Source organism: Nyctereutes procyonoides, unplaced genomic scaffold, assembly GCF_905146905.1.
Source record: "Nyctereutes procyonoides isolate TBG_1078 unplaced genomic scaffold, NYPRO_anot_genome, whole genome shotgun sequence".
Classification (NCBI taxonomy): Eukaryota; Metazoa; Chordata; class Mammalia; order Carnivora; family Canidae; genus Nyctereutes; species Nyctereutes procyonoides.
In genome coordinates, this window is record NW_026575141.1 from 9,450,293 (window position 1) to 9,472,137 (window position 21,845).

A 21,845-nucleotide genomic window follows, 5' to 3' on the forward strand; every position below is an offset into this window, starting at 1 on the left:
GAAATACAATATCCTATTAGTTTCAGGGTACAACATAGTGATTCAATATTTATATTGAACCATATCACCTATATCCCCTTTCCTGGTTACCATAACATGTAAATCTTAAAAACAACTTTAGAAAGGTTCTTGCCTTTCATTTTTTTCTCTTCTAATTCTTAAACATAATGTATGAGAGAGCCTCAAGTATTGAATTTAAAGTCCTTAGTTAGGTTGTATGTTGAATTTAAGCTATCACTTTACTCTCCGATAAACCTTCTCTTTGTATGTCCTTCCCCCACCTTGATTGTACTTAACAAAAGTCAAGCAAATTAAATGTGTGTATGTATATAATATATAATGTATACTATATATATAATATGTAATATGTACACACATCCTTTGACTTTAAAAACTTGGATAATTATGAGTTACTGCCTATAGAGGAACAAGTAGGGAAGACAAAGCCAATTGAATTTTATTTAAACTTGCTTGTCTTGATTAATCATGTTTAAGAGTTCAGAAAACTCTAAGGGAAAGTTTTTGAAAGAAATCATAGACTTTGGCCTTCATTACAGACATAGGCTATCTCTTTATAGTAGCCAAAGTTTGCTTTTTTATTACTTTATGCATTCAGATATGATAGTAGGTTATGTTAATGCAGTGTGTTATATTCAGCAATGTTCATTTTTCATTTTTAAGGGGAAGGCTTTTTAAAGCTACTAGAAATTCAAGGATCCTTTTTCCCTCCACATTTATGCCATGATATGACTTAAGTAGGTCTTTTTCTTTCTTTTGTGTATTTTCAAATGAATATTTAGTTTTTTGAAAAGCTAAAAGAGTCACATGCTTTAAAATCAAAATGTATGAAAGCAAAGTTTTTTTTTCCAACCTATCTTGCATTTGCCTAGGAAGCTTCCCTGACAGAACACCTATGCATACACAAAACATCTAGCAACTGTGTCCCTTTCCAGTTTTATGCATACTGAGGCAATTATTGATTTTTGCTCCTGTTGTCATCCAGAAATGTTAACATACTATACCTTTCATTTTATAGCTTACCTTCTTCTCACAGCAGTGTAACTTGAGGATCTTTCTTTATCATTACTTAGAGCATCTTCATTCTTTTTTTCTTTCTTTTTTCTTTTTTTAGCTGCTGTGTTGTATCTCAGTGTATAGCTGAATTTAATGAGTTGAGTGGTTATTTTTCTTGATGACTTAGAAATTCCAGTTGCCTGAATGATTTTGGATAATACTTAGGTTCTGAAGATCTTAATTAATAAATGTAAGATTTGAAGTATTCCAGTGATTTTGATGGAAGACTTTCTAAAGTATGTACCTTTGCCATAGTTTAGTTAAATAGACCAAGCACATTTCTGAACTTAGTTTAACTTCTGTATGATAAACTAGGTTATCTCTGTGAATGTTTTGGGTACCATATATTTTTCCATGCTATGTTTCCTTGCTCCAAAGGAAATATATCATTATTGTAGGATGCAAATTGTCATATCATGCTGCATCTTAGGAATTTATTCATTTTGACTGTGGTTAAGACTTAAGTTTTTTAGGGTTATTGCTGGTCAGTTGTAGCTCTTTCACTCTGTATGTTATATTATCTTTGATTATGTAATATTTCTCATCCCTGCTAATGATTAGGTCCTCTATCTCAGTATTTTGTAGATTTGTTACTGTTTCGCATAAGCGAGATTGCTTGCCTTTATTTTCTGAGTATGTAGGCTTTATTGCAGAGGATGTATGGCAGATGGTCCAGGAAGCATTCAAATGGACTTCCTTTTAGAGAATTGTTATTAGTACTTGTGCATACTAATAGGAAAACTCTTGTACCAGCTACATCAGAGATCATAATTTTCCTATTCCAAGTATGTATGTATGTATGTTGATGTATAGTTGACATACAACATTGTTAGTTTCAGGTGTGTACAACATATGCTCACCACCAAAAGTGTAGATACTATACAATGTTATACAATATTGACTATGTTCTCTGTAATTTTTTTAAATGAACTCTAAGTTTTTCAGCATGTTTACTTTTTATAGACTTTTTAATTCTGTATTTCATTTTATTCTTTAGCATTTCCTGTCCACTAAAAAATGTTGAGCCTGACCATTGGTGTAATTTGAGAGGCCCTAATTACCTAACCAGTCCACTGACTTTTGAAAAGAATCTTCTTGGTAAGGCCCAGTGAAAGGAAAAAGTGCTTCCTCCTTCTGATTTTTGATGACTGAAACTAACTAAAGTGTCTTGTGAGGCAAGCTCGTGTTGCTTATTCTCATAAATAATATATTAAGTTGGTTAAGTTGTAACACTTTTTTGAGAGAGTCAGGGAAGGGAATATAGGTGACATCTGAACTGAGGTTTGAAAAGTGGGCAGAATTAGGTAAAATGAGAGAGAGTTTTGTTTTTGTGAGCACAGAATTGAAATGAAGATAAGGAGGTGAGAGAGAGAATGATTTAGAGATAGAAGGTCCCATCTGTTTTCAGTATACAGTGTAATATAGGAGAATGAGGCTGCACATGCATTTCTTTTTGTGACTGGGAACAATTTATTTCCTACATCATTTTGTGAATATTCTGCATTGTTCAGGCCACATGTAAGTATTTTATTTTACCAGACTGATAAAGAATCCGTAAGTCAGATCAAATGAGGAATGATCAAAATAAATTCTTACTGAAAAAGAGATGACCTGAGAAGTTGGGTTACTGGGGATCTTTATGGAAGTGAACGTGTTACTACCACTACACAGATATAAGTATGCTTTAATTAGTGGGGAACAGTTTACATCTCCAGTTTTGCAGCATTGTAGCCAAAGTAACTAGCCCTGTGCCTAGCAACTGTTCAACAGATATTTAAATGAATGATGAAAAATTGAATACCTATGAGTAGAAATTGCCAGGAAAACAGGTTTAGGCTCAGTATTAATTTTCTCTGAGTTGCTCAACAATAAGAGTTTTTCCCCTTGAGTTGTGAGCTCTCCATTACAGCAAGCTTTCAAGCAAATGTTATTTCATCATCTATTAAGAATATTAGATGAAGGATTTCTACTTTGGATAGAAGGTTGACTATAAAAGACTTGCAACCCATCCACACACACACACACACACACACACACCCATTGACCTTTCATATGTTTTTTATTGAGTGGGTTTTTTAAAGTTGCTTGGCCACAGTTTTCTTATATGGATAAGGTCATTATATGTTAAAAGGTTACTATATTAAGTTTGGTTAGGCAAAAGGAATATACTAACTTAGATAATTTGTTTTTTCAAGATATAGAATCCTGTTGCTGCAATTGATGCATGATTTTTCTTATGCCAAGTAAGGCTGATCCAGGTTTTGTGGCCTGAACCTTAGACAATTTGGAGAGGTTCTCTTTAAAAAAAGAGAATCCAAAATTAAATATAAAAATGAAGGCTTACTTACTATGAGAAAAGATCACAACAAAAAAATACCATAAACATCACAAAATCCAGAAAAATAGTTTATTATTATTATAACTTATTTCTGTTATTATTAATTGACTGATACGCCTTCCCTTTTTTGGAAGATTTTATTTTATTTGAGAGAGTGAGAGAATGAGTGGGGGGAGGGGCAGAAGAGAAGCAAACTCCCTGAGTGGCAGGGACCCCAATGTGGGTCTTAATCTCAGGACCCTGGGATCAGGACCTGAGCTGAAGGCAGTTGACTGAGCCACCCATGCACCCTGATACACCTTCTTGATATTTTTTCCTATTTTGGCTTCATATTCATTGAACACCTCTTTACATGACAATTTTATGTTTTCTAAGAGAGAACCTTTCCTCTTAAACAGAGGTTGGTAAAGTATAGCCTGTTAACTAAATCCAGCCTGCTTGTGTTTGAAAATGAAGTTTTATTAGAACATATGCATCTCCAAATTATCTATGGCTGCTTTTGCACACAGCATAGGGCAGAGGTAGAAGAGATCAAATAGCCCATGATGCCTAAAATATTAACTATGTGGCACTTTACAGAAAAAGACTCCTGCTGTAGTGTGTTTGATGAAAATGTTGGTAGTTGTGAAGCTGAAGGAAATCTCCTGAAAGCAGTTACTGGTGGTGGTACATCTTTAATTTCCTTCACTTTATTGAGAGGGTGCTTCTTGCCTGGGGAAAACTCCAGTTTTTTGTTTTTCTTTGTTTTGTTTTGTTTTGTTTTTAATCTCAATTGACTGGACTACTCCCCCATCCCCAGAAGTGTTCCTGAAGTTTGGTCTTAGTATGCCACCTCCAGCAGGGAGCCAGACAGTACTCATTCAGACCCTTTCCTTGGGGTTAAAGTTTGGGTCTGGATGCATTTTGTGGTCCAAGAGGGACAGATGTTGATGTAATGCATCTTTGATGGAATTACCAGGATCACCTTCAAGGATAGCTAGAGAGAAGCCCTTAAGCGTGAGGTTGGGGTTACTGCTACCTCATGTGCTCCCTAAAGGAGAATGAGCCAAACCTTGTAAGGGGCTCTTCCAAGTAAACGACCCTGAAACTTAAACTAATTGACTTCATGGTAAATCTACCTTTGTCCCAGGACATATAACTTACATCTGTTTGAAGTTTTTCTTTTCATAAAGATCCTTTCTTATATACTAGCAAACCTCTGTTTTCCACCACCACTAACCCTCGCTTATGCTCCTCCCAAATAAAGTAAGCCAAATGGGATCAGTAGAGGAATAAAATTATAATAAGGATATATAGTTTTTTGATAATCATTTAAATGGGATAGGGCAAAAGTATAACAAATTAGGACCTGGGATGAACCAGTGAGTAGTGTATAGGGAATATAAAATGAGCATCTGATAGTGAAATTCATCCAGAGCTAAGATGACCTTTGGCAAATAAATTAACCTCTTCTATAAAATGAGGGGATTGGATTATATTCTGGATAAAGTTATGGAGAAATGGGGATCCCTGGGTGGCGCAGCGGTTTAGTGCCTGCCTTTGGCCCAGGGCGTGATCCTGGAGACCCGGGATCAAATCCCATGTTGGGCTCCCGGTGCATGGAGCCTGCTTCTCCCTCTGCCTATGTCTCTGCCCCCCCCTCTCTCTCTGTGTGTGTGTGTGTGTGTGTGTGTGTGACTATCATAAATAAATAAAAATAAAAAAAGTTATGGAGAAATGGTGTTGGGTTCAGGAACATGGAAATCCAGCAGTTAAGTACCTACCTTCTCTTCCCCTCTCTTCCCAAACTGTTATTTATTTGCACAGGAAAAGTGGTAGCAGAATAAAATATATGTGTGTGTGTGTGTGTGTGTGTATAATATATAAATTTTGTATATTTTGTATTATATAATAAATATACTTTTGTATACATAAAATATATACTATTTTATAAATATATTTTTTCTGAAACATTTTATGTATAATATACTTTATATAGTTTATAATTTATAATTTATACACTCAAACATTGTTATCAGGGCATGGGTCTTGGCTGGTAAATGTTAAACTTCGGTCAGCTGAGGTCATAATCCTAGGGATCCTCCTTCCCACCTCCATCTTCGTTCCCTGAAAACTGAACACTTCAGATTTCACCATAGGTTTTGCTGACTGTAAGAGAGAGGCATACAAAGGGAAGAGGAGACAAGAGGAAGGAAGAAAAACTTTTGAAAGCAGGTCTGCTTATCCTGCAGGGAGGGGAGAGGCAGAGGAGAGCAAGCCAATACCTATTTGCTGCCCTTTTAGCACAATGTTCTCACCTGTTTGCAAACATAAATCAGTCTGTAATGAGATCAGTATCACTCTCACCTTTATCTATGTATGGTTATCCTTCAAGTAGAAAATCAAGAGTAGGTAAACCTTGCAATTTGTGGTTTTAGCATCTATAATTTTGATGATAGGTAATGCTAAAGGTCTTTGCCACATAATTTACAATTTTCTGATACATGATTTTAAATCACAGGCACCATATGAGATTGACGTGTGGCTATGAGTGGTTTAGTGAGTGAGCCTAGTCTCTTGTACAGTACCTAGTTTTTAGTAAGGCTTTTGGATATAAAATGCATTTTAAAAATGATTCCAAAAAAGAAAGTACGTTGATAGTGAGCTCTAAAACTTTTGTGATTTTTAGATAAAAAATTTTGGTGACTTTACTGGTAATGTTAAACACAAGTCCAGTATAAATGAATGGGAGGAAGGAGCTAGCACCATTTATTCTAGGTTATTATATTAAAAATAATCTCCTACATATAGCTGCAAAGAAACCGTCTAAAGACTGTGACTTAAAGCAGTATTGATTTATGTTTTATGATTCTGTGGATTGGCAGGATGGTTAGTTTGTCACCTGTGCTCGCTCATGCAGTGGCATTCAGCTTGCAGATCTAATAGGAACTGGCCTCAGCAAAGGCAAGGGGCCTTGCTCTTCATATGGTCTTGCACTTCAAGATTTTAGTGCAGCAGTTCCTAGATGATACAGGTAGTTTTTCCTACATGATACAGGTAGTTTTCAATCTTCTTTCAAGATTTGCAGAGGTCCTGTTAGTCAAAGCAAGTCATATGGACAGACCCAGGGTCATTGGGGGAGAAGAGTATACCAGAACTGGGATACTAAGAGGAATCAAAAGACATTAGAGGAATGATAAACCACTATACCACATCTCTGGACAGGGTTTCCAAACTACACGTAGCTGTTTATCTCTAAACCACAGAATTGAACTGTGTTTGATGTTACTTTAGTATGAAATCTTTAACTTCATTCCATGCCACTCTTCTCTTTCTCAGCTCCCCAAACTCCTTTAGCACTTTCCCATGGGTAGCGTTTTGTTGATATGTCTGCAAAGAATGCTGTTTCCTCTCCTCTTCTCTTCATTCCTTTGCTCACCTGACTCATTCAGTTTCATTCTCCAGATAAATTGTCACTTTGGGGAAGCCTTCCCAGGCTGGGTAAGTTTTATATTTTTCCTACATATTGAATTTTTCCTTTAGCATTTGTAATAGTTATTAATGTCTGCACGCCCCATATTATGAGGATCATGTCTGTGTAATAAATCTTTTTACTCAACCTCACTTTCGTTTGCACCTGCCCCCCCAATCACAGTTCCATGTATGCAGTAGGTACTCAGTAAACATTTGGTAAATGAATATACCTAACAGGTCCCTTAACAGTCATTTTCTTAAACAGCTACTAGGCCTAAAAGACCATTTCTACTTGATCTGAAAGACAGCAACTGTTACCACGTGACCACTTTTATTCACTGTTGAGATTCTGTTACTGCTTTTGTCTTCTTCCTCTTCTAATCCTCCAACTTTGCTTTTTAAAAAATTACTGTTTCTTGTGGAGTCTTCTGTCTTTGATGTATTTTTAAATCTCTATCTTTTTCTATTGTTTTTCTTTCTTTTTCTTGTTCTCATTGTGAAAGTTACCAAAAGATTAAAAAAAAAAATCTCTCCTTTCTATAGTAAATTATTTGTGTTTTTTTTCTCCTGGATAATTTTCACTGGTAGTCACCAATCAGGACTCTTGTTTTTTTTTTCTTCTTTGAATTGCTGGTTTCTGTATTGGGTGTTTTTAATTTCTATTTTTTTTTTTATTTTTTTATTGTAGTTCAATTTGCCAACCTATAGCATAACACCCAGTGCTCATCACATCAAGTGCCCCCCTCAGTGCCCATCACCCAGTCACCCCAACACCCTGCCCACCTCCCCTACCATACCACAAACCCTTGTTAATTTCCCAGAATTAGGTGTCTCGTGTTTTGTCACCCTCACTGATATTTTCACTCATTTTCTCTCCTTTCCCCTTTATTCCCTTTCACTAATTTTTATATTCCCCAAATGAATGAGACCATATAATGTTTGTCCTTCTTTGATTGACTTATTTCACTCAGCATAATACCCTCCACATCCATGCACGTCAAAGCAAAAGGTGAGTAGTTGTCATTTCTAATGGCTGAGTAATATTCCATTGTATACATATACCAAATCTTTATCCATTCATCTTTCCATGGACACTGAGGTTCCTTCCACTGTTTGGCTATTGTGGACATTGCTGCTAGAAACATCGGGGTGCAGGTGTCCCGGCGTTTCACTACATCAGTATCTTTGAGGTAAATCCCCAGCAGTGCAATTGCTGGGTGGTAGGGCAGTTCTATTTTGAACTCTTTGAGGAACCTCCACACAGTTTTCCAGAGTGGCTGCACCAGTTCACATTCCCACCAACAGTGCAAGAGGGTTCCCCTTTCTCCACATCGTCTCCAACATTTGTTGTTTCCTGTCTTGTTAATTTTCCCCATTCTCACTGGTGTGAGGTAGTATCTCATTGTGGTTTTGATTTGTATTTCCCTGATGGCAAGTGATGCAGAACATTTTCTCATGTGCTTGTTGGCCATGTCTATGTCTTCCTCTGTGAGATTTCTCTTCATGTCTTTTGCCCATTTCATGATTGGATTGTTTGTTTCTTTGCTGTTGAGTTTAATAAGTGCTTTATAGATCTTGGATACTAGCCCTTTATCTGATACGTCATTTGCAAATATCTTCTCTGATTCTGTAGGTTGTCTTTTATATTGTTGACTGTTTTTTTGCTGTGCAGAAGCTTTTTATCTTAAGTCCCAGTAATTCATTTTTGCTTTTGTTTCCCTTGCCTTCATAGATGTATCTTGCAAGAAGTTGCTGTGGCCAAGTTCAAAAAGGGTGTTGCCTGTGTTCTCCTCTAGGATTTTGATGGAATCTTGTCTCACATTTAGATCTTTCATCCAAAAAAAAAAAAAAAAAAGATCTTTCATCCATTTTTAGTTTATCTATGTGTATGGTGTAAGAGAATGGTCTAGTTTCATTCTTCTGCATGTGGATGTCCAATTTTCCCAGCACCATTTATTGAAGAGACTGTCTTTCTTCCAATGGATAGTCTTTCCTGCTTTGTCGAATCTTAGTTGACCATAAAGTTGAGGGTCCACTTCTGGATTCTCTATTCTGTTCCATTGATCTATGTGTCTGTTTTTTTTTTTTTTTAAGAATTTTTTTTTTAATTTTTTATTTATTTATGATAGAGAGAGAGAGAGAGAGAGGCAGAGACATAGGCAGAGGGAGAAGCAGGCTCCATGCACCGGGAGCCTGACGTGGGACTCGATCCCCGGTCTTCAGGATCGCGCCCTGGGCCAAAGGGAGGCGCTAAACCGCTGCGCCACCAGGGATCCCTATGTGTCTGTTTTTGTGCCAGGACCACACTGTCTTGATGACCACAGCTTTGTAGTACAACCTGAAATCTGGCATTGTGATGCCCCCAGATATGGTTTTCTTTTTTAATAGTCCCCTGGCTATTCGGGGTCTTTTCTGATTCCACACAAATCTTAAGATGATTTGTTCCAACTTTCTGAAGAAAGTCCATGGTATTTTGATAGAGACTGCATTAAATGTGTAAATTGCCCTGGGTGGCATTGACATTTTCACAATATTAATTCTTGCAATCCATGAGCATGGAATATTTTTCCATCTCTTTGTGTCTTCCTCAATTTCTTTCAGAAGTGTTCTATAGTTTTTAGGGTATAGATCCTTTACCTCTTTGGTTAGGTTTATTCCTAGGTATCTTATGATTTTGGGTGCAATTGTAAATGGGATTGACTCCTTAATTTCTCTTTCTTCAGTCTCATTGTTAGTGTATAGAAATGCCACTGATTTCTGGGCATCGATTTTGTATCCTGCCACACTGCTGAATTGCTGTATGAGTTCTAGCAATCTTGGGGTGGAGTCTTTTGGGTTTTCTATGTACAGTATAATGTCATCTGCCAAGAGGGAGAGTTTGACTTCTTCTTTGCCAATTTGAATGCCTTTAATGTCTTTTTGTTGTCTGATTGCTGAGGCTAGGACTTCTAGTACTATGTTGAATAGCAGTGGTGGAGTGGACATCCCTGTCTTGTTCCTGATCTTAGGGGAAAGGCTCCCAGTGCTTCCCCATTGAGAATGATACTTGCTGTGGGCTTTTCATAGATGGCTTTTAAGATGTTGAGGAATGTTCCCTCTCTCCCTACCCTCTGAAGAGTTTTGATCAGGAATGGATGGTGTATTTTGTCAAATGCTTTCTCTGCATCTAATGAGAGGATCATATGGTTCTTGGTTTTTCTCTTGCTGATATGATGAATCACATTGATTGTTCTACGAATGTTGAACCAGCCTTGCATCCCCAGGATAAATCCCATGTGGTCATGGTGAATAATATTCTTAATGTGCTGTTGGATCCTATTGGCTAGTATCTTGTTGAGAAGTTTTGCATCTGTGTTCATCAGGGATATTGGTCTATAATTCTCCTTTTTGGTGGGGTCTTTGCCCGGTTTTGGAATTAAGGTGATGCTGGCCTCATAAAACGAGTTTGGAAGTATTCCATCTCTTTCTATCTTTCCGAACAGCTTTAGTAGAATAGGTATGATTTCTTCTTTAAACGTTTAATAGAATTCCCCTGGGAAGCCATCTGGCCTGGGACTTTGGTGTCTTGGGAGGTTTTTGATGACTGCTTCAATTTCCTCCCTGGTTATCAGCCTGTTCAGGTTTTCTAATTCTTCCTGTTCCAGTTTTGGTAGTTTGTGAGAAATGCATCCATTTCTTCTAGATTGCCTAATTTATTGGTGTATAGCTGCTCATAATAAGTTTTTAAAATCGTTTTATTTCCTTGGTGTTGGTGGTGATCCTTCTTTCTCATTCATGATTTTTAATTTAAGTATTTTCTCTCTTCTTTTTAATAAGGCTGGCTAATGGTTTATCTATCTTATTAATTCTTTCAAAGAACCAACTCTTGGTTTTGTTGATCTGTTCCACATTTCTTCTGCTCTATTTCATTGAATTCTGCTCGAATCTTTATTAACTCTCTTCTGCTGGGAGTGGGATCTATTTGCTGTTTTTTTCTCCAGCTCCTTTAGGTGCAAGGTTAGCTTTTGTATTTGAGTTCTTTCCAGTTTTTAGATGGGTGCTTGTATTGCGATGTATTTCCCCCTCTGGACTGCTTTTGCTGTATCCCAAAGATTTTGAACGGTTGTATCTTCATTCTCATTAGTTTCCATGGATCTTTTAAATTCTTCTCTAATTTCCTGGTTGACCCTTTCATCTTTTAGCAGGATGGTCCTTAACCTCCACGTGTTTGAAATCCTTCCAAACTTCTTCTTGTGATTTAGTTCTAGTTTCAAAGCATTGTGGTCTGAAAATATGCAGGGGATGATCCCAATCTTTTGGTATTGGTTAAGAGCTGATTTGTGACCCAGTATGTGGTCTATTCTGGAGAAAGTTCCATGTGCACTTGAGAAGAATGTGTATTCAGTTGCGTTTGGATGTAAAGTTCTGTAAATATCTGTGAAATCCATCTGGTCCAGTGTATCATTTAAAGCTCTTGTTTTTTTGGAGATGTTGTGCTTAGAAAATCTGTCGATTGTAGAAAGCGCTGTGTTCAATTCACCAAGTATAAGTGTATTATTATCTAAGTATGTCTTAACTTTGGTTATTAATTGATATACTTGGTGGCTCCCACATTCGGGGCATAAATATTCATGATTGTTAGGTCCTCTTGTTGGATAGATCCTTTAAGTATGATAGAGTGTTCCTCTTCATCTCTTACTACAGTCTTTGGGATAAACTTTAATTTATCTGATACAAGAATTGCTACCCCTGCTTTCTTTTGAGGACCATTTGAATGGTAAATGGTTCTCCAACCTTTTATTTTCAGGCTGTAGGTATCCTTACGTCTGAAAGGAGTCTCTTGTAGACAGCAAATAGATAGGTCTTGCTTTTTTATCCAGTCTGTAACCCTGCGCCTTTTGATGGGGTCATTAAGCCCATTCACGTTCAGAGTTACTATTGAAAGATATGAATTTAGTGTCATCATGTTACCTATTCAGTCCCTGTTTTTGTGGATTGTTTCCTTGGACTTCCTCTTTCTTTTACAGAGTCCCCCTTAATATTTCTTGTAGAGCTGGTTTGGTGGTCACATATTTTTTCTGTTTCTGCCTATCTTGGAAGCTCTTTATGTCTCCTATTCTGAATGAGAGCCTTGCTGGATACAGTATTCTTGGCTGCAGGTTCTTCTCTGTTAGGACTCTGAATATATCCTGCCAGCCCTTTCTGGCCTGCCAGGTCTCTGTGGAGAGATCTGCTGTTAACCTAACACTTCTCATAAAGGTTAGGGATCCCTTGTCTCTTGCTGCTTAAAGGATCTTCTTTTATCTTTGGAATTTCCAAGTTTCACTATTAAATGTCGAGATGTTGAGCAGTTTTTATTGATTTTTTGGGAGGGAATCTCTCTATCTCTTGGATCTGAATGCCTGTTTCCCTTCCCAAGTTAGGGAAGTTCAGCTATGATTTGTTCAAATATACTTTCTGGTCCTCTGTCCCTTTTGGCGCCCTCAGGAACCCCAATTAAATGTAGATTTTTCCTTCTGAGGCTGTCATTTATTTCCCTTATCCTATCCTCATGATGTTTTAATTGTTTTTCTCTTTTTTCCTCAGTTTCCTTCCTTGCCATCAACTTGTCTTCTGTGTCACTCACTCTTTCTTCTATCGTGTTAACCCTTGTCATTAGGAAGGGTTAGGATTGCATCTCATTTAATTGATTTTTAATTTCAGCCTGTTTAGATCTAAATTCTACAGTCATGAAGTCTCTTGAATCCTTTATGCTTTTTTTCTAGAGCCACCAGTAGCTTTATAATTGTGCTTCTGAGTTGACTTTCTGACATTGAATTGTAATCCAAATTTTGTAACTCTGTGGGAGAGAAGACTGTTTCTGATTCTTTCTTTTGTGGTGAGTTTTTCCTTCTAGTCATTTTGCTCAGTGCAGAGTGGCTAAAAATAAGTTGTACTGGAAGAAGGAGAAAAGAGAAAAAAGAAAAAAGGTGGGCGGGACAAACAAAACAAAAAACAAAGGGGGGTATCCTCTGATTCTATATACTGTAAATCCCTCGACTTCCCCTGGAACTCTCCAGCGCTGCTTGGCTAAGAACTTGCTTTTCTCCTGTCCTTCCTGCTGGTCTTCTGGGGGAGGGGCCTGCTTTGCTGATTCTCAGGTGTGTGCACCTGGGGGAGCTGCCCAGTCAGTCCCCTGCCAGGTGTACAGCTCAGTGGGAGCTGTTTATCCTGTGAGGCTCCTGATCCCTGGCAGCCCGCTCAGCCCCAGGCACAGGGTGACACCAAGAGGAATACCACCACTGGTGGTGGCCAGCTCTCCAGCCCTGGAGTCATCTCCCGCAGTAACTACCGCAGCTCCCAGTCCGCAGGGGCCTGGATGCGCCAGGGAAGGGTGGCACTGATCTGCACAGCTCAGGGCCACCCGGTGGCAGGAGCGTCTTCTCTGCCGTGTGTCCTCCAGGCCTCCGCCTGTCCTGGGGGTAGCGTTGGATCCTGGGCTGTGTCCCCGCGGAGCCCTGAGCTCCAGGGCTTGCACCTCTGGAATCGTGCTTCCGGTGCTGCACAGTCCCCTCTGTGTGGATTTACCGCCTGAGCTGAGCTGCTGCCCAAGCTGCTCCCGAGCTGCGCAGCCCCCTCTGTGCAGAGCTGCTGCCGGAGCCGACGCTTGGGCTCCTCCCAGGACCCTGCAGGGGTGCGCTCCAGCCCTTTCTGGTACTGGCAGTGTGGCGAGCTCTCCCCACCCTGGGGCGCAGGTCCTCAGTTAGTGCCCCTGGGAGCCTGAGGGCATCCCCGCCCTTCCTGGGATCCTGCTCCAACTCCCTGGGAGCACCTTTCCCTTCGGGAAGATTGGTGAAGCTCCTGCTTCTCCGGGTTGGGGCTTTCCTGTCCTGGGGGCACTCGCTGCTTGGCCTTAGCCCGGCTCCTCGCGGGGCCCCTCCCCCCTTGGATGCTTTTTTATTTCTTTATTTTTTTTTCGTCTTCCTACCTTGATAGAAGCGAGAACTCGTCTCTCTGTAGCATTCCAGCTATCTCTCTTTAAATCTCGGGCCGAATTCGTAGGTTTTCAGGATGATTTGAAAGTTATCTAGGTAAGTTGGTGGGGACAGGTGACTTGGGGACCCTACTCCTCAGCCATCTTGCCCCACCTGTATTGGTTTTTTTAGGAGGTCATATAATTGAGGTGTTTTTAAACTTCTATTATGTAGAAAATCGCTCCTTGAGATCACCGCATAATTAAGAATTCTGCCAAATTCCTTGTTTAAGTAACTTTCAATTTTTAATTGAAGTATAACCAAATTTTTTTCTTTACTTTTGTAATTCCTTTTACGTTTCATAATTAAATTTCACGTTCATGATACTAAGGGGACATTTCACATGAATATATCATCAGAGTATTTAGGAACATACTTAAAATATCTTTATATAATGAGAAAACTTAGGATGGATTTTCCTGGTTTGATTTTTAGGAATTTGGGTACATACACATACACAGAAGCTGGAGTGTTTTGGCTATTAATCTAGGCCATTGTGACCATAAAAAAGATTTCTTTATTCAATCCTGTGGTTTCTTTTCCCACACTCAGTGTATTTTGGATATTAATTAAAAATATATCTTTAAAAATTATTTCCTTTAACAATATTGTGTATTTATTGGAATATTAAAATAATAATAGTTAATATTCACTATTAAGTCCCCTTAGTACTTGTAGGCATTTGTTTGTCAAACAAGGATCTGTAAGACCTAGTATTTTCCAGTCTTTTTCCTGTCATTAGCTGATTCTATCTCTTTTATTAAAGAAGCATCTATTTTCCTGGTTTAAAATTCTTACTCTGACCTGTTACATAATGTGGTTGTTGTGATAATGTGTAAAGAATTTGACCTATAAAAGTAGTGGATATTTGTGATTTAAGTCTTACTCAGGATGAAGCTTCTAACAAAGTTTGTATCAGTATAGAAGGAATTTGAAGTGGTAGTTTTCGTAGTTTTGGATCAGTGTGGGTGGTGGTTTATATACGTACATGTAGCAGTGGCTCTGAGAAGAGAAACAACTTCCCAAGGCTGTCATGACTGTGCAAGTAGGTGGAGAGTCTTAGGCTTTTGTGAATCATATGGGCTTTAATATTTTTAATTTCAAAATAATTTCATACAGAAAAGTTACAGATGCAGTAACAAAGAATTCCTGCATATTTTCATCCAGATTTGTCAACCATTTATAACATTTTACCAGGGTTTCTTCTATGTATACATATGCATATTATTATTTTAAGAATCACTTGAGAGTAATGGCCAATATGATGCCCCTTTATAATACTTTAAGATGTGTATCCTCTTAAAAAAAAAAAGATGTGTATCCTCTTAAAAAATTGTTGATTTATTTATATGGGAGGTGGGATGAGCGAGTGGAGGGGAGGGGCAGAGGGAGAGAGAGAAACTTCAGGACCTGAGCCAAAACCAAGAGATCAACCAACTCTGCCACCCATTCATCCCCAAGATGTATATCCTTAAATAAAGGGCATTTATCATAGTATTATTATCAAAATCAGAATATGTAATTTTTAATTTAGCAAATGTTTGCTTAGTTGGAGCAAAGTGTAGGTAAAGTGAAAGTATAATCTAGAAACTATACTTTTTATAATATAGAAAGTATTTAGTTGCTTAAGGAAATTACAGTCTGCTTAATGGGTAATAAATCAATTACAGAAAATTACTCTATTTTAAAATAAGATCTGTGATGTAATGAGATTTACACAAGGTATTTAAAAAGGTACTCTAGAAATATGAAAAAAGCAGTCACTTAACATAGGGAATCAGTGAAATAGTTCCTGATGGTGCTGAGTAAGCCCAAGAGATAAAAATGCCCTGTGGAAGGACACTGGGAGGGATTCACATCCCAGAATTCATCCTTTATCTTATTTCTGCCCTTGACAAAGTTCTGAGGATGAATATGTTACTGCAGTAACTTCATACTGAAATATCAGCAATATGTTAAGATAGGACAGTTTATTTCTATGAAACTTGATGTAGTGCTTTCTTCCTTTTAATTAATAAATTTTAACCTAACTTTATTGGGCTAATAAGAAATAGATTTCCTTTCCTAAGCACTTGTCCCTGTGTTGTTTTTTAATAATATCTTCTCAGTTATTAAAGACAAGAAGTAATGGCGTTGGTGAGCTGTAATTACCTTAAAGGAATGGAAGGAATGTTTTTAAAAACTTAATGAAGCCACTGTCAATCTAGAGCATAAGGAATAGTCACTGTTTTTATATTTCTATCATTTATATATTAAATTTTATACATGTAAGCTATTCTCACATTCACTATAATTTTCCTGAATTAATCAGAAATAGCCTTATATAATTTTTAGACTGCTAGTTTAAGATAAAAAGGAGTGAAAGAGGCATACTTAGACTGATAATATGACTGTAGCAAAATTTTGAAAATCTAGTTACTGAAAATAGCTTGTGATAAGGTGGTTTCTTCAGTATTAAAATTTTATAAATTGTTTTAGAATAAGGTCTATAGTGCCAACCACTTTTATATGGAATGTAACTGAACTGTTTCACTGGTCTTTATTTCTTAAGCAGATGTTTTAAGAATTTGTTGTAAATTTATATAAATGCTTAAATGTGGATTTTTAGCTTTTTGTTACTTTTTTTTGAGTTCACATATACATTCAGTGTTTTATGTGTTAAAATTTGGACATTTGGTAAGGGAATTCCCATAATGGAATTTCAGACTGTATTTGATAATATGCTATTTCTTTTGCAATCTGTTACCTATTGTTTTTTGGTTTTAAAAAAGGATTTTTTTTTTTTTAAGATTTATGTATTTGAGAGAGAGAGGCGCATGCCCACTCTCCTGTGAGATGGGGGAGGGGCAGAGGAAAAGGGAGACCAGCAGACAACCTGTAGAGCTGGGAGCTTTGTGTCTCTGTCCCATAGATCCCTGAGATCATGACATGAACTGAAATCAGCAGTTGGATGCCCAACCTACTAGGCCACCCAGGTACCCCTAAAAGGATTTTTTGATGTTTTTTTTTTTCTTGATATCCTAATTATGTTTTTTTTTTTTGTAGAAATGAATGCATTTTGATAGCATCATACTAAAAGAGCTGTAATTTATATGAATTTGCCTTAGAAAACAAATTTACTCATCTGATTTTTTAATCCTTTGGCTTGGTCTTTAATACCTTTGGATAATAAATGTAAAATCCTTTTTTTTTTTAAGTTTTTAATATTAGGAATTTGGGGTCAGAGAACCCAAGCAAATGATGATATGTATTATATTTTCAGAAGAACAAAGTATGTTTTGAGCAGGCCAAAGTCATACTCAGCATTCTTAGTATCCTAGAATATACATTTTTAAAATTTCTAAGCTATCTTCATAATTTTTTAATGGCTCTTGTGGATATTTTCCTGCTGCTTTGTGTCCTATTCATGACTCTGAAATTCAAAGATGAGTTTGGTATACACAAGTTAAAAACATGGAACAGTATTTCTTAGGGGTCTTTATACAATTTTGGTCCCCCCAAATACACTGATCCTACATTTTTGACTTTATTTTTATAGAAGACATGTATATACATGCAGTTCTTTGGAATCTTATCAGAGGAGGGCATTCCCCAGCCATAGTTAAGTAGCCCAAAACAACTTTATTTCTAAATCTTAACACAATTTCTGACACATTCTAAGCATCAGTAAATGTTTGTTCTTCTTAGTTATTTTTAGTGTAGTTATTGTGTTATTTGTTACTGCATAAGAAATTACTTCCAAAAGGAATGGCTTAAAATAACAATAAATGTTTTATTATCTCCTTGTTTCTATGGGTCAGGAAATTAGGAGCAGCATAGCTGGGTGGTTCTGGTTGAATGTCTCTCATGAGGTTACAGTGAAGATGTCAGCAGGGGCTGTGGTCATCTGAATGTTATTTTGAACCTAATGGCTATAAATTTTATATTTTTCAGACTATGTCTTCAGCAGTGGTACAGTTATATGCAGCAGATCGTAACTGTATGTGGTCAAAGAAGTGTAGCGGTGTTGCTTGTCTTGTTAAGGACAATCCACAGAGATCTTATTTTTTAAGAATATTTGATATTAAGGTGAGTTTTGTTTCCAGTTTAAATGGTGGGTGAATAGGTTTTTTAACCTCAGTTATAATTTATATATGTAGTTATATATATAATTTTGATTCATCCTGCATATTAGAAGAATGAAACTTGGTTTTAGGTAATGAAACTTGGGCATTGCAAACAAACAGGAATAGGTTGTAAGCCAGAATTAATAGCTTCCTATTTTATCTTTCAACTGCCACCACACATTAAAGGATTTGTTTGTTTGTTTTTTAAATACCTTTACATCTTGGGCTTTCCCTATGTTCTCTTTTTCTAATGATACTCTTTTATTCCATTTTGTCCATTACAGAGTAGCATATATAGTTCTTTCAGGGAATTATAAAAGTATATTTTAGTTTAGTATGTACTGTTAGTTACTTCAGCCTAGGTTTAAAGCCTTATACAATACCTATAATAATGTATTTGCTACCAATTTTTCCTTATGTTGTTTCTTAACATAGGTATGTTCAGATTTTCACAGCTTTGTATCTCTCACATTTAAACACATATCCACATTGTCCTAGATTGGATGCCCATTCTCAGGTATTCATCTCTTATAGTTAATGTTGATTACCTTTTTGCAGAGATGACGTCTCCACTTATCTTTTAAAACCTTTTCTGTAGGTAGACTTTTGTAATATGTATATGTGGAATAATTACCCCCCCAAAAGCTGAACTCTCCTGGGGGATGCTTAAGGGTAGATAGATTGTAGCCAAACTGTTTACTTCTCTGGGCTTTGGCTTATTAATTTATAAAATGGAAAACCATCTGGATCTATTGCAAAGTGTTTTCCTGAGATTCAATAAGAGTTAAGTTACTGTGCTTTGTAACTTAGCGCTTAACATCCACTTTTCCATTCTACAAGACAGCTGAGAAATGTGGCATATTGCTGTTATCAGTGGCTTACTCCCGGCAGTGATTCTAGGAAATAGGGAACATATGCATAGTTTGAAAGAAACTGCTTAGTTTTTTTGACATATTTCTCATTGTTAGTGAGAAACACTCTTTAGAAATCAAGTGCACATATAACTCCACTGAGAAGAAAGGAATTGCATTATATGTGTGTATAGCATATTCTGGATATTTTTAAATCATGGTCTAGGTAGAACTTTGCTTTCAAAATAGGGTAATACTTATATATTTCTCTAACCACTTATTTCTAATTGTAGGTAACCATTGCCGAATACTTGCAGTTAGCCACCTTTGGTATTAAGGTTAATTATATTTCTTCTGTGGCTGTAGATATGACAGTCCAGTCATCCATGGGTCCCTTAATCATACTTTAACCTTCGTGCACTTCAATCATCTGTCTCTTTCTGCACATGATTGATACTAACTACTTTTACCAGTATTTAATTAGAGGGCCAGTGTGTAAAAGTTAGGAATTCAGAGATTATTAATGAACAGTACAGAAGGTATATTTGACCTTCCCATCACCTGCAGAGTTGAGGAAAAGAGCATGAAATGTTCCTGTAATACTTGATAGCACACAGTCTATCGCTTTTGGAACTATGCATTGATAATCAGTGCATGTGCAACAGTATTCTACTCTTGTCTAACATTGATGATCTAGTAATTGTTTTAGTTTTATATTTGACTGAGTATATTTGGGAATATAAATCTAATGAAATTATATCTTAGCATACTGAATTAAACTCAACTTGATATGTAGTTTTTATGAAAGAAACTTCAGAATTTACTGTTTTATTAAGAAATTACTGATTAAATTATGTTATTTATGTTATACACGTGTTTTCTGTACATTTAAAAGCTAATGTTAATATAAGCAATTCCCTGAATATGAGTCATCTATTTTGTTTTATTCCTGGAGATTCTTCTTGGTAACTATTTGTTTTATTCCTGGAGATTCTTCTTGGTTAACTCTTATTTTAACTTTTTTCTAGGATGGGAAACTATTGTGGGAACAAGAGTTATACAATAACTTTGTATATAATAGTCCTAGAGGATATTTTCATACCTTTGCTGGAGATGTAAGTCATATATTTTATAGCCCTGTGTAATGTTATTGTTTTTACATTTGTCTGTGGAAAGCATTTATGAGCTTTTTATGCAAACACTGTATAAAGTAAAAAGAATTATTTTACTTTCAAAGCTTCTTCATAGATAGTATAGCTAAATTGGAAGAAATGGCTAAGATTTTAAAGGGCCAAAAAAAAAAAAAATAAAAAGATTTCAAAGAGTACTGTAAATATAATTTGCTGTGTAGAAAAGAAATTTGTTTTTTCATCATCTTTCTGTCTTTGGGCAAATAGCTTAACCTTTTTGGGATTTAGTTTTCTTATTTATAAAAATGAAATCTTCATTGCCCACTAAACTATAGTATCATTTAAACATTAAATATTAAATTGCAATTCAAAATGTGTGTGTGTGTGTGTGTGTGTGTGTGTGAGAGAGAGAGAGAGAGAGAGAGAGAGAGAGAGAGAGAGAAAGAATAGTTCATGGCCTAGAAAAGTGCTAAAATACAATAAATGTGTGTAAGGGGAGAACAGATTTTTAAAAATATATTGCTTATACTTGAGGAAGGTGTTAGATTTTCGTACCATATGCTCACAAGGATTGTTCGAGTGACAAGGTTATAGGTGATTTTAGTTTTCTTTATTTTCATATTTGTATTTCCTAAATTTTCTATAATGAGAAACAAGGTTGGATTAGATGATACATCTTTTCAAAAAGTATTTTTTTCTCTAGCTGTTTTTTTCACATTTTCCTTAATAAAATATAAATATATGTGTGTGTGTGTATATATATATGTGTGTGTGTGTGCATTAAATGCCGTTGTTAATGGCAGTGTGTTTCCACATTTTAATTTATCTGAATTAAGATAATAATTTAAATAATATCTACAATTAAGCTGTAAAATAAAAATATAACCTAGTAAAGGTAGACCTGACCTGCATTTGAACAACTTTTCCAGTGTTTGCCTTTTCTAAAATCTAAATTATTTTACAGAGCTCTGTTGAATGATCAAATTCAATTTGCTGTTGTGTTTTTTTTTGTTGAAGATGGAGTATTCCATTTAATATTTGAATGTCCACTATGAGAGCCAGCCTTTCTAATAGTAGTCTTTTACTTTGCCTTCTCCATGCCTTTACCATTCTTAAATAATTCAGATAGAATTAAAACTAAGCTAAATAAGCGCTTATCTGCTTAGTAAACTCAATTTTCCTTCTTCAGAAATGTACTTTATTGGTTATCAACTTTTTCATTAAATAAGCTAAATTCATGTTTTTTTGTTGTGTGCCTTTTTTAATAAAAATGTTTCAGACTTGTCAAGTTGCTCTTAATTTTGCCAATGAAGAAGAAGCAAAAAAATTCCGAAAAGCAGTTACAGACTTGTTGGGCCGGCGACAAAGGAAATCTGGTAAACTTTTTCTTTTTTTTCTTTAAAACATGAGATGGCAAAGTATGGCTCATGGGACAGATCTGGCCCACCACTTATTTTTATAAATAAAGTTTTAGTGAGACACAGTTGTGCTCATTGACTTACATTTTGTCTGTGTAATACATCTAATGGCTGCTTTTTTGTCACAACAATAGTTGGATAGTTACAACAAAGACCATATGGCACGCAAATCCTAAAATATTTATTCTCTGTCCCCCCAAAAAATGTGCTAATCCTTACTTAAGAGAAATATTTTTATTAAGAACTAATTTTCTTCAGGTTTACTGAAGAACTCATTCTAATAATCTTTTTTTTTGTTGTAACATTCCATAAATACTGCCTCTTACACTTGCATTTTTATGGCATTGTTCTTACATTCTTAGAATATTAAATACTTTGTGAACAAAGACTTTTAGGCAAGCATAGAAGCAAATAAGCAGTTGCAAACACAATCTATGAACATTGTTTTGTCTTTATTTTGTCTCTACTGTTGTCTATTATAAA

At 36.2% G+C, this 21,845-nt stretch overlaps 1 protein-coding gene across 3 annotated transcripts in view; it reads left to right on the forward strand.

Moving 5' to 3' along the window:
- Positions 1-21,845, forward strand: part of WASL (WASP like actin nucleation promoting factor) — a 68,389-nt gene that overhangs the window by 20,962 nt on the left and 25,582 nt on the right. The window contains exons 1-4 of one of the 3 annotated variants that reach the window (XM_055307304.1): positions 2,088-2,172; positions 17,791-17,925; positions 19,843-19,929; positions 21,224-21,320. In XM_055307304.1, coding sequence (XP_055163279.1) covers positions 17,794-17,925; positions 19,843-19,929; positions 21,224-21,320 — 316 coding nt within the window. In that variant the 5' untranslated portion in view covers positions 2,088-2,172; positions 17,791-17,793. Of the gene's footprint in view, positions 1-2,087; positions 2,173-16,722; positions 16,833-17,790; positions 17,926-19,842; positions 19,930-21,223; positions 21,321-21,845 lie in introns of those variants that run through there. The other 2 variants (XM_055307303.1, XM_055307302.1) reach the window with 2 other exon arrangements.